This window comes from Condylura cristata, unplaced genomic scaffold, assembly GCF_000260355.1.
Source record: "Condylura cristata isolate star-nosed mole 26May11 unplaced genomic scaffold, ConCri1.0 scaffold00001, whole genome shotgun sequence".
Taxonomy (NCBI): Eukaryota; Metazoa; Chordata; class Mammalia; order Eulipotyphla; family Talpidae; genus Condylura; species Condylura cristata.
In genome coordinates, this window is record NW_004567102.1 from 38,326,744 (window position 1) to 38,339,475 (window position 12,732).

General features: G+C 36.5%; 1 protein-coding gene across 2 annotated transcripts in view; it reads left to right on the forward strand.

Annotated features, from left to right (window-relative positions):
- The window catches only part of CASP8AP2 (caspase 8 associated protein 2), a 28,997-nt gene that overhangs the window by 12,584 nt on the left and 3,681 nt on the right, over nt 1-12,732 (forward strand). For both annotated transcript variants that reach the window (XM_012724313.1, XM_012724317.1), the window contains exons 4-8: nt 1,249-1,349; nt 1,847-1,921; nt 2,634-2,749; nt 6,355-8,543; nt 9,098-12,233. In XM_012724313.1, coding sequence (XP_012579767.1) covers nt 1,249-1,349; nt 1,847-1,921; nt 2,634-2,749; nt 6,355-8,543; nt 9,098-12,233 — 5,617 coding nt within the window. The remainder of the gene's footprint in view (nt 1-1,248; nt 1,350-1,846; nt 1,922-2,633; nt 2,750-6,354; nt 8,544-9,097; nt 12,234-12,732) is intronic.

The following is a 12,732-nucleotide window of genomic DNA, read 5'->3' on the forward strand; positions in this document are numbered from 1 at the left end:
AAGATTTAGTTATTTATGCATATAAGTGCTGTGGTCTAACAGGCCAGACAAAGGTGTGGGGTGGGGTGTATCTGAGAGGATTCACCAGAGACAGAGTGGGGAGCAGAAGAGGTGGATTGACCTCTTCTGAGTGGAGCAGCAGGCCATACAGGTAGCCTCCCTGGCTGGGGCATCAATGGCTGCAGATAGCTTTAACCCCTGTGCCACCAGGGAAGACCCTTTTACCTGTTTTTTAGTTTTTATTTTCTTCTATTGAGTTTTAATTCTTTTATATATTTTTTCATATTAACTTTACCAGATATCTAATATGTAAATATTTCTTGTGTTTGCCTTTCCATTTTGCTGATTGTTTCCATTGTTATGCAGAATCATTTTAATTTGACATAGTTCTGCTGTTGAGGTTTGCTTTTGTTGCCCTTGCTTTTGGTGTCAGATCCAAAAAGTCATTACCAAGACTGATGTTCAGGAACTTACCTTAGCTTTATTCCCCCCCTAGTTGGTTTTATGGCTTCAGATCGCAAAGTTCTAGCTCTAGTCCATTTTGGGTTGATTTTTGTATCTGGTGTAAGACAGAGGTCCAGTTTACTCCCTTTGCATGTGGCTGTTCCATTTTTCCCAGCGCCATTTATTAGAGTATCTTTCCATCAATGTATGTTCTTGTTCCTTTGTTATAAATTAATTGCACATATATGCTCATGCAGGGATTTATTTTTGGACTCTGTTTTGTTCCCTTGATGTATCTATTTTTAATGCCAGTAACATACAGTTTTGTTTAACTACCTTTGTATTGATGTCTTAAAGCAAGAAATGTGATGCCTTCAGCTTGTTCTTTTTCAGAATTGTTTTGCACATAGTCCTTAAGGCTTTTTTTTTCTATTTCTGTGGAGAATGGCATTGGAACTTTCAGAGGTTTGTATGGAATCTGGAACATATATATATATATTTTAATTTTTATTTATTTGTGCATACAGAACTGGGGTACAGGCCAGAGGCTCAGGGGCGGCGAGAGGCTTCACCAGAGACAGAGTGGGGAGCAGAACAGGCAGATAGACGAAGTACACTGCTGAGGGGAGCAGCGGGCGGGTCAGGAGAGGTCTGCCACACCATGTGGTCACTTCCGGGACAGGCGGGAATCAAACTCATGCAGAAGTGGCCTTAGATTCTCAGTGCTGTGCTTTAACCTGCTGTGCTACCAGGGAGGGCCTCTGGAACATATTTTAATGTGAGGATTTTTCTTGTTTGTTTTAGACAGTTCTTCCAAATCCTGTGTACCATTTAGAAATTGTTTGGATTTATATGAAGAAATCCTGACTGAAGAAGGAACTGCAAAGGAGGCCACATATAATGATGTATGGGTTATTAGAATTATTAAGGACAGTTATTTTACTTTTTTTGTAATTCCTGTAGTTTTATTGAACATGCAGGCTGTATTTAGGAAATAGAGATTAGATTGAAAGAATATTTAAGTCAGTTTCTGCCTTCAGATCTGCTTTTTAAAATCATGTTTTCTGAAAGCCTTTCTAAATTTAGTTGTAATTTTGCTTGATTAGATTTAAATGTCTGAATGTAAAACTTCAACAGGCAATCAGTATGATAAAAGTTTATCTTTTCATGATTTGTAATAAGCTGTAAAATATCCCAGGACTTAAATGGGACAATTTTCTTTATACCTTATCTGCATTTTAAGGTGTGGAGATTGAATGTGAAGTGAAACAACATAGAATATCGATAGGCCTAACATTAAAATAGAGCTCACTCTTTTTTAAGTGTGTTGATTTGCAAAATGTTAGGTATTTTGGAATGACATTTAATTTAAAATAGCTAGATTAATCTTTATATATTATAGTTGCAGGTAGAATATGGGAAATGTCAGCTGCAAATGAAAGAGTTGATGAAAAAGTTTAAGGAAATACAGACACAGGTAAGATTATAACTAGTGTTTTATTTTTGCTTTATTAAATTATTTTAAATCAACATTTAATGAAAAATTTTTTAGAAGTTGAAATGCTAAAGTGTTGAGTTTATAAAATGGCTTTTTTTAGTGTTATATGAATTAACAAGTCTGGCACAACATACATTTCCTATGTTAATGAAATCGATATAGAAAAACTTAAAATGTCGAATAACATTTATATTAAAGATATGTTAGGCTAGTTAATAGCCAAATAATAGAAAATCAACAGAGATGATAATAGTTGGTTTAAAAGAGAATAGTTTGAAAAACAAAGATTTAGAATGGCTTTGGGAGAAAATGATGATGTCTTCATAGTTGTTGCCAGAATATTGAAAATTAGTACATTTTTGCATGCTAAACTTATGTTGTTAAATATAATAAAAATTTTATCACTTTTAATTTTCAAGAAAATGACCCGTGGTTTTATCCCTGCCATGTGATACATTTTTAAAATAGTTTTCAGTTTAAGTGACCCTTCTCTGGTGCCTGTTATTTTTCTGAATCTCTAGCTTCCCTATCTATATAATGATCATAGAACTTTTTGGAGAATTATATAAAATATGTGATGCCTGGCATGCAATTAGCATTAGTAGTCATTAACTATTATAAGTAGTCATTTGATAAAGCTGTAGAGAAACACCTTATTATGTTATTATGTTTTTAACTTTATGTTATTCAGAATTTCAGCTTAAAAAATGAAAACCAGTCTCTTAAGAAGAATATTTCAGCACTTATCAAAACTGCCAGAGTGGAAATAAACCGCAAGGATGAAGAAATAAATAATCTTCACCAAAGGTATAATTGTAGGGTATGGATCTATTTGTAGATTACATGGGTGTTGACATGTGGAGTTTTTTTTTTTAAGATTTATTTATTTGTGCATACAGAACTGCATATAGGCCAGCAGTGGAGGGGTAGTGAGAGGATTCGCCAGAGACAGTGGGGAGTAGAACAGGCAGATGTACTTCATGTGGTTCACCTCCTTGACCAGGTAGCAAACTCGTGAAGCACTGCAGTGAGCTTCATAGTGCTGTGCTTTAACATATTGACATATTGCACCACCAGGGAGGACCCGACATGTGGAGTGTTTTTTATTTTTCATGTGGAGTGTTAACTTTGAGTGGAAGACATGAAAATCATGTGTTTATTTAGATATTTAAAATTGTGAGTAGTGACTAATATTCCACTGGTGTTTATTATAGCAATAGATGTGTGGCTATTAATCAAATATTAACACATACCTATCTGAATTTTTTCAGTTTCCTAATACACTGGGATTTTGCTGTGGTACTGTTTATTTTTAAAAAGTTAATGGTGTCATGGATTCTTCTACACCTGTCCAATAACTGAGATATCAAGAAGGCATATATATGACTATCCCCTACTAATAGGCAACACATAAAAATTCATAATTGTGGTCCTCCCTGGTGGGGAGTGGGTTAAAGCACAGCACTAAGAAGCTAAAGCCACTTCGGCGTGAGTTTGATCACCACCCCAGAGGTGATCCACATGGTGCAGCAGACCTCTCCTGTCTCGCCCGTTGCTATCTTCAGCAATGCACTTTGTCAGTCTGCCTGTTCTGTTCCCCACTCTATCTCTGGTGAATCCTCTCACTGCCCACACTTTGGCCTGTACCCCAGTTCTGTATGCATAAATAAATAAATAAATATTTAAAAAAAAATCGCAATTGTATATTCTCTTCCAGATTTTCTTTATTTAATTTTGTACTTAATTTGTTCTCATTTTCTGGTTGGAGGAAATATTCTGCTCCACTGAATTTTATATCTCCTCTCCTTCATAGTCAAACTGAAACTTACCTTAGATTATTTATTTATTTATTAAGACTTACTTATGCATACAAGAGCTGGGGTGCAGGCCAGAGAAGTGAATGTGAGAACATTCACCAGAAGAAGAGTGGGGAACAGAACAGGCAGATAGACTAAAATACACACTGCTGAGGGGAACAGCGGGATAGACAGGAAGAGGCCTGTTGTGCTATATGGGTCACCTCCCTAGCCAGGGCTCAAACTTGTACAGCAGTGGCTGCAGAGAGGTTCATAGTGCTGCATCGTTACCCCTTGTGCCACCTGGGAGGGCCCTTAAGTAAGTTATTTAAACTTAGATAATTTATCTAAACTTGATATCTTCATTTCCTGTATCGATTCACTTTTGAACCTATTCCATTCTGACTTCTCGTCTCCTTGTTCCACCAAAACTGCTGTCATTTTTGTTAATAATGTCTGCTTCTAAAGCTGTCATGCAGTTTTGACTTTCCATTTTAACTTGTCCTTACTTGCACTTTGATATGGTTGGCCATCTTTTCTTGGAATAGATCCTTCCTTTGTTAGTATTCTTCCTAACTTGAGAGTTAGTCTTCTCAAAACTATTCTTTTCCTTACCCTATTAGTATTTTCTCTTAAGGTAATAGGACAATTCTACTTATATGGGCATAATGGTTTCATCTCTGCAAAATTTTAAAGTCATCCTACCCAGAGTTCAATTTATGACCAGACTTTATCTACTGTTTCCTATTTCTGTGGATTCCCAATACTTACTAATTTAGGACAGGATGGAGACTTCTAGGGATGGAATGACCATCAAATCATGACCCTTTAGAGAGAAAAATAGTTGCTATTTATAATTGTACTAGATTGCTTGGAAAACTGGGATACATAGTCTGCTTTGCCTAAATGACTGGTTATTGATCATCCATCAAATTTAGTTCATCACATATCTTGTTGATTTTTATGTTTTTATAATCTCTCAAATTATTAATTTCTCTCCTTTTCTATCAGCTCTCATCTTTATGCAGATATATTATTTTATATTATTTTATTTTTTTAAAGATTTATTTTTGCATACAGAACTGGGGTACAGGCCAGAGGCTCAGGGGCGGCGAGAGGCTTCACCAGAGACAGAGTGGGGAGTAGAACAGGCAGATCTGCGAAGTACACTGCTGAGGGGAGCAGCGGGCGAGTCAGGAGAAGTCTGCCGCTTTATGTGGTCACCTCCGGGGCAGGCGGGAATCGAACTCATGCGGAAGTGGCTTTAGCTTCTTAGTGCTGTGCTTTAACCCGCTGCGCCACCAGGGAGGGCCGCAGATACATTATTTTTGCATCCACTCTTGCTCTTTCCAACTTCTGAATTATTTCTTCTTGGAATTATTAAAGCCACAGGGTACTTTCTAATGAAAAGTTTGGATATTTGCTATCACTGAACCACCTTCCTTTAAAATATTTCAATAATTAAAAAAATTTAAAAACTTTTTAAAATTTTGCAGAAACGAAACTGTTCATTGTTCTTAGAATAAGTGGTCATAAACTTGGCTCACAAGAGTAGACTCTTCACAGTGTGGTTCCAAACTATTTAATGGATTTTGCCTTCAGTGTTTCTTGTCCAAGCTGTCATACTCTGGTATATCTCTTGCATCCTTTCAGTTGCTTGGATATATTTTGACCTCTGTCTTTGCGTGGGTCGTTTCAATTGTCTGTGACCTTGCCATTTTATCACACCTAGCATGGAGCCTGGCACGTGGTAGATACATAAGAAATGATTGAAGAATATGTTGGCAATCCTATGTGTATACCATATGGCATTATAAAACATATTATCCCTTTTGAGAAGATGACTGTGTATGTTTACTAAGTTAAATCCCATCAGTACAACTCATCATATAAGATTGTTTTCTGAAGTTCTGGGGAATTTTAAATACTTTTGAATTTTCTAGGGGAGGCGTATGGTGTTCGAGCAGGGTGACAAAAGAGAAATTAAATCATTAGATTGACTTTAGTTGTATATAATCTAGTATTTTGTCAATTATTTGCACTTGCTATTGTGAACTACAGCTATGCAAATAGTAAATGTTTTATCATTTCTTAAAACCCTTTTTAATAGAAACTTCTTTTTTATTTTGCACAGTGTGTACTACTTCTAACATGGCTGTCACTGCTTTGTCTGTATGTGAAACAGAAACTAGGATAGGAAGCTGCATAGATTTCTATTTTGATTGCTTCTGTTCATCAGGGTTTCACTTTTGTTGTTCTTCAGTTGGGCTAGAGTGAGTAAGGGTAAGAAAATAACTTCCACTTGTCCTAAGAGAAGTAAATTGGTGATTAGTTTTGAGTTATGTGTGCTGGTGTGGAGGAAATCTGAAAGACATTTGCAAATGCTAGAATAAGAGTATCATTGTCTTTTAGACATTGAGCAAAGCAAGTAAAAGAATTCTTTGTTTTAAAAATTGACCCAGTGGGTTAGAAGCTGGTCAGTTCTTACCACTCACTCTTTTATACAAAGCAAAATTAACTTAGCCATACATGAGCCCCCCAAATTTAAAGAATACCAAATATGTATTAAGTTTGGATTATTAAGAAACCATTAACTTTTTTGGTCTTTCTCAATAGGTTGTCGGAGTTTCCACACTTTCGGAATAATCATAAGATTGCAAGGACATCAGACATAGTTAAAACAAAAGATTTTAAATCCAGATCTTCTTCCCATTTGGATGACTGTTCAAAAACTGACCACAGAGTGAAAAGTGATGTTTCTAGAGATATACATCATAGCACTTCACCGCCAAAGCTCGAAAAGGAAGGAAAATCACATTCTGAAAAAAAGAACAATTTGCATTTGGCTACATCTAGTGAAAAACACTGTACAAATGGTGTTTGGTCCCGTTCCCATTATCAGATTGGTGAAGGTAGTTCAAATGAGGATAGTAGAAGAGGGAGAACAGATATTAGACATAGCCAATGTAGCAAAGGAACTGATAGATTACGAAAAGAGTTCAGTACTACCTGTGGTGATGGTGAGCCAAGGGACACAGAGGCTAGTCAGAGGATACAAGGACGTCCTGAGAAATATGGTAAAGGTGAACCAAAGACTGAAAACAAAAATTCAAAGTTCAAAAGTAACTCAGATTTAGATTATAAAAGTGAACACATCAACACTTCTTGGGAAAAAGAGGCCTCTAGAGAAAGGTCATATGCTCGAATAGACTCCCAAAATGACAAAAAAATTGAAAGACAAAGTGAAAGATCACAAAATATAAATAGAAAAGAACAAAAATCACAAGACAGAGAAGAAAGAAAAATTGATCAAAAACCTAAATCAGTAAAAGATCAGGACCATTGGAGAAGATCTGAGCGAGCATTGTTTCCTCATTCCAAGAGTGAATTAAAATCTCAAAATTCCAATAAATACCATTTAGAAGAGAGAAGAGGAAGAGAAGATAGCAAAAGAGACAGGTGTGTAAGTAATCATAGTTTTCCAGAAGGAAGATATCCTTCTCTTTCAACCAATAGAACTCACAAACACATTGACTCTAAGGAAACTGATGCTGTGCACCAAAGGGAAAATGTAACTTTAAAAGTAGAAAGGCATAGAACTGAAGATAAGAGGAAAAGGGAACGAGACAGCAAAGAAGAAAATAGACATATAAGATATGAAAAAAAAACACCCACAGAACATTTGCAGAAGACTAACAAAGAAGCTAAGAAAACAACTACTGATTTAAAGAGACAGAATGAGTCAAAAGATGAAAAAAGTGAAGTTTCTAGTAATACTGCTTCTGAAGGAACAGTTAATAAAGACCCTGCAAATAAAGGTGAGAGTGGTCCAAATGAAACAAAAAACAAAGATTTAAAACTGAGTTTTATGGAAAAACTGAACTTAACTCTTTCTCCTGCAAAAAAGCAACCTGTTTCTCAGGAGAATCAGCAAAAAGTAACCAGTACTCCCAAGTCCAGTGGCATATCTGATTTGGACCCAGTGCAAACTAAAACAGTGACAAATGTTCCCTCAGTCAGTGAACATATCACAAGGGACACCAAGTCAAAGTTACTGGAATTAGACGAGGGTCTTGCAGTAGCATCTGAACCCAGGATTAGTATACTAGAAAGGAAAACAGAAGACAATGGCTTGATAATTAAATCTGATGAGAATACTATAAATTGTGATGTGCCTATTTGTGGTACAGAGACTTCCTTCTCAGCACCTGTTGAAGTGGAACAAAACAAGTCTTTATTTCCATCATCAATAGAAATCGAACAAACTATTAATGGTACAAGCACAATTCCTGTGGTAATGGACATAGTACAAACAAATCTTTCTCAAAGTTTTGTGTTGGACTTGGATACCACCAGAAATGAGGCTTTAAATTCTTGTAGTGTTTCTGAAGGTATAGAATTGAAGGACACTTTTTCAAAAACAGTGGCCAAATCCAATGAAAGTGGTTTGCAGTCTTCCATTGAAGAATCTGGCATTTTGCCAGAAGATGGTAACCCAAAATTTGAGCCTGCTCTTACAGATGGACAGCTGGTTGAGAATAAATCTTGTCATTTGGAGCCTTGCTTAGCTAAGGAGACTCTAGAATCAATTCATCAGACTGTGTTAATGGACCATCAAATGGAAATTGGCGAAACAAACTCAGTATATCATGATGATGATAACTCAGTTCTGAGCATTGACTTTAATCACTTGAGACCTATCCCAGAAGCCATTAGTCCTCTGAATAGTCCAGTGAGACCAGCTGCAAAACTTGCCAGATTGGAAAGCCCATCTCAAGTTCCATTATATAATAACAGTTCTAAAGGTAATAGTCTATATTATTCCCTAAAATTTGTATGTGAGAATGTAAAAATGTAAGCAAGATGAGTTAGTATGTTTTCTTTTTGATAAGATAATTGACATTATTTAGATCCCTATAACTAGTTTGAAATGTATATTGATCCATCTAAATGTAAGTAATTCTTCATTATACAAGAAGTGTGTGGGGGAGGAGAGGGAGGTAGTGGTGGGACAGATTTTTTCAAATACTCTGCTTTAGATTTATTTTTGGCTTTTAAAAGTCTTCATCAAATGGCAAAGAATAAGTGTTGCTGCTATCAAGTAAAGGTATCTGCAGTAACTTGGTGGCTGTCTACATGAGCAAACTCTACACTGTCGCCTGAATATATTCTAAGACCAGTAGAAACAAATGGCATGAGTACGTATTAGGCATTAATGTTCTGCCAAGAAAAAAGAAAGAAAAACTCTTAAAAATAATGAAGTGCCTTAATACTTCCTTTTTTTGGCATTTTAGTATGTAAATGTCAAGCTATTAAAATTCAGAGGTTGTGTGACTGTAATATACTTTTTCTTCCACAGATGTGTTTCCACAAAATTCAACTCATTCTACCTCTAAGAGTCAGTCTGATCTCAATAAAGAAAATCAGAAACCAACCCAAAAACCTGACAAATGCATTGAAGCAGATTCCTGTAAGAATTCATCTTTAGATGAATTAGAAGAAGGGGAAATACTAAGTGATAGTGAAAATTCTAAACCACAAATACATTTTGGAAAAAGTGCCAAATCTAGAGTGTCTACTAAAATTCAGAACTCAGAAACTAGCCCAGGAAATAGGAAAAATACTGTGTATTTGGAGAAAGACAATAGGAAAACATCTATAAAAATTCATCAGAACAAAAGCAAGTGGAATAAAAGACGAAATGGCTCAAGCCGATCTTCGAACACAGAGAAGAAAGAGAAGATAATGAGTACTTCTAGCCTTGAAAAAATAGTTTCGATTATTTCAGTACCCTCTTCTATACCAGAAGTTCTGCACATGCTACGGGTGATAAGAAAACATGTAAGGAAAAATTATATGAAATTCAAGGTGAAATTTTCATTGATACAATTTCATAGAATTATTGAATCAGCAATCTTGAGTTTTACGTCTCTAATTAAACACCTGGACTTATCCAAAATAACTAAGTCAGTGACAATTTTACAGAAGAATCTCTGTGATATTATAGAATCCAAGCTTAAACAAGTTAAAAAGAATGGCATAGTGGATCGTCTGTTTGAGCAGCAGCTACCAGATATGAAAAAGAAGCTGTGGAAATTTGTAGATGAACAACTTGATTACTTGTTTGCAAAGCTTAAGAAAATCTTACTGAAGTCTTGTGATTCCATGAACTTTGGCAGTGACAGTGATGAAGGAAAAGTTGAAAACATAAATAAAGGAAAAGTACCACATTCAAAATATCAGAAGGGGAATGTGCACAACTCCAACTCCAAGAAAGAAATGCTGAAAGAGAAATCCTCCAAATTAGAAGATCCTGTTTATTGTAAGTCTTTATTGGAAAGTAAAAAATCTGAAGAAAAACATCAAGACCAAAATAATTCCAATCTTAACACAGTAAAGCATGACACTAAAAAAACTTTTAACACTTGCTTTGATAATATTAAGAACTCTCATTCTGATGGACATACTTTAGAACTGAACTATTCAAGCATGCCAAAACCAGAAAAAATTGAAGGCAGCACCACAGAGGATGCACAGACTTCCCAGCATGCAGCTCTAAAGCCAGAACGCAGTTTTGAGATTCTTACTGAACAGCAAGCATCCAGCCTTACTTTTAATTTAGTGAGTGATGCACAAATGGGTGAAATATTTAAAAGTTTGTTGCAAGGTTCTGATCTTTTGGACAACAGTGTTAACTGTAATGAAAAAAATGAGTGGGAATTAAAGACTCCAGAGAAACAGCTGCTTGAGACCCTTAAGTGTGAATCTATGCCGACTTGTACAACAGAAGAGCTAGTTTCAGGGGTGGTTTCTCCATGTCCTAAAATGATTGGTGATGATAATTGGTCATTATTATCATCTGAGAAAGGTCCATCCCTGTCTTCAGGACTTTCTTTGCCTGTTCATCCTGATGTGTTAGATGAGAGCTGTATGTTTGAAGTGGCCTCTAACATGGCCTTAAGTAAAGACAATGCATGTAGTTCAGAAAAGAGTAAGCCCTGTATTTCTTCCATACTTCTTGAAGATCTAGCAGTCTCTTTAACAGTACCATCACCTCTGAAGTCAGATGGTCATCTCAGTTTCTTAAAGCCTGAAGTTTTGTCCAGTTCAACTCCTGAAGAAGTTATTAGTGCCCATTTTAGTGAAGATGCCTTACTTGAAGAAGAGGATGCATCTGAACAAGATATTCATTTGGCACTGGAGTCTGATAATTCAAGTAGTAAATCAAGTTGTTCTTCATCATGGACAAGCCGCTCGGTTACTCCAGGTTTTCAGTACCACCCTAACCTACCTATGCATGCTGTCATAATGGAAAAGTCCAATGATCATTTCATTGTGAAAATTCGGCGTGCAGCACCATCTCTCTCCCCCACTTGTAAACAGCATATGGTGACTGGTGAGTCATTGGCATCTTTGCCTAGAATGGGAAAAGAAGCTGATGAAGCAGTGGAGAAGGAATACATTTCATGTCAGGCAAGAGTTTTTAAATCTGTGGAGGAACTGAAAAATAGCAACAGTAATGTTGCTAGTAAGTCTGCTCATGAAGAACAGGACTCTATGATAGCAACACAGGTTCCTGATATTTATGAGTTTCTTAAAGATGCTTCAGGTAAAGAGGATCATAGTAATGAAGTGACTGATGAGTGTTTCAAGTTGCATCAGGTATGGGAAACAAAAGTACCTGGAAGCATTGAAGAATTACCTTCAATGGAAGAAGTTCCACATTCTGTCGAGGATCATCTTCCAAACACGTACATAGACCTCACTAAAGATACAGTCACTGAGACCAAAAACTTAGGGGACTTCATAGAAGTAACAGTTTTAAGTATTGATCAGTTGGGATGTTCTGGAGACAATTTGAATCAAAATGCTCAAATATTAGATAGTATGCAACCTGATGCTGTAGATGCTTTTATTGATTTGACACAAGATGTTTCAAGTGAGAGTAAAAATGAAGGCACCAGTCCTCCTCTAGCCACTCACAGCTTGGGGTGTCAGGTGATATGTGTAGATGAAGATAACTGTAAGGAAGAAAAGACGCAAGTGACAAATAAGCCTTTGGAATGCATTGTTAGGGAAACCTATATCGATTTAACCTCAGAATCTCCTAGTTCTTGTGAAATTAAAAAGGTTGATTTAAAATCAGAGCCAGCACCACATTCTGATAGCTCTGAGTTGCCTGGACCTTTGGATAATCCTCACAAAAAGAGAAAAAACCTTTCTGATGAAAGTCATTCTCAGAAAAAACAAAGAAAAGAAGCAAACTTAACCACTAAAGAAAAGACCAAGAAAGTCACCCATACTTTTGGTGAGAATGGTGAAGTTCACCGAAGGAAAACGAGTAAGAAGAAAGCCTGCATGGTGACTAAAGATCCCTCATCGTTAAAGGCAAGCCCAGTGGTTAAGGATCCATCAGCAACATCTGCTACTTCTACAAACCTCTCTGCAAAAAATGTTGTTAAAAAGAAGGGTGAAATTGTAGTTTCATGGACAAGGTAAGAACATTGGGAGGCATTTAAATCACAAATTTGGAGAGGCAGAAATTTGTCCATTACAGTTTTTACCTCATCTTAAAATAAGGGAAGTGCTACACATCACATTCTAAGGTACAGTCCAGCTGAACTGTAGAATAGGTTCAAGCAGTGGCCTTTTTGCAAGGGCTGTGCTTTTTAGTATTGTGGGCAGAATGACCTGTTTTAACTTCGCTTTTTTTAAAAAAAATAAGATTTAGTTATGCCTATAAGAACTGAGGTATAGGCCAGAGATGCAGGAGGTGAGAGGATTCACCAGAGGAAAAGTGGGGAGCAGAACAGGCTCCCCACTGAAGTAACTGCTGAGGGGAGCAGTGGGTGAAACTGCCCATGTGGGTCACCTCCCTGGTTGGGGATTGAACTCTGTGCTGCAGTGACTACAGATAGCTTTTTCAATTTAAAAAGTTATTTCATTTTTTTTTAAGATTTATTTACTTGTGCATACAGTACTGGGGTACAGGCC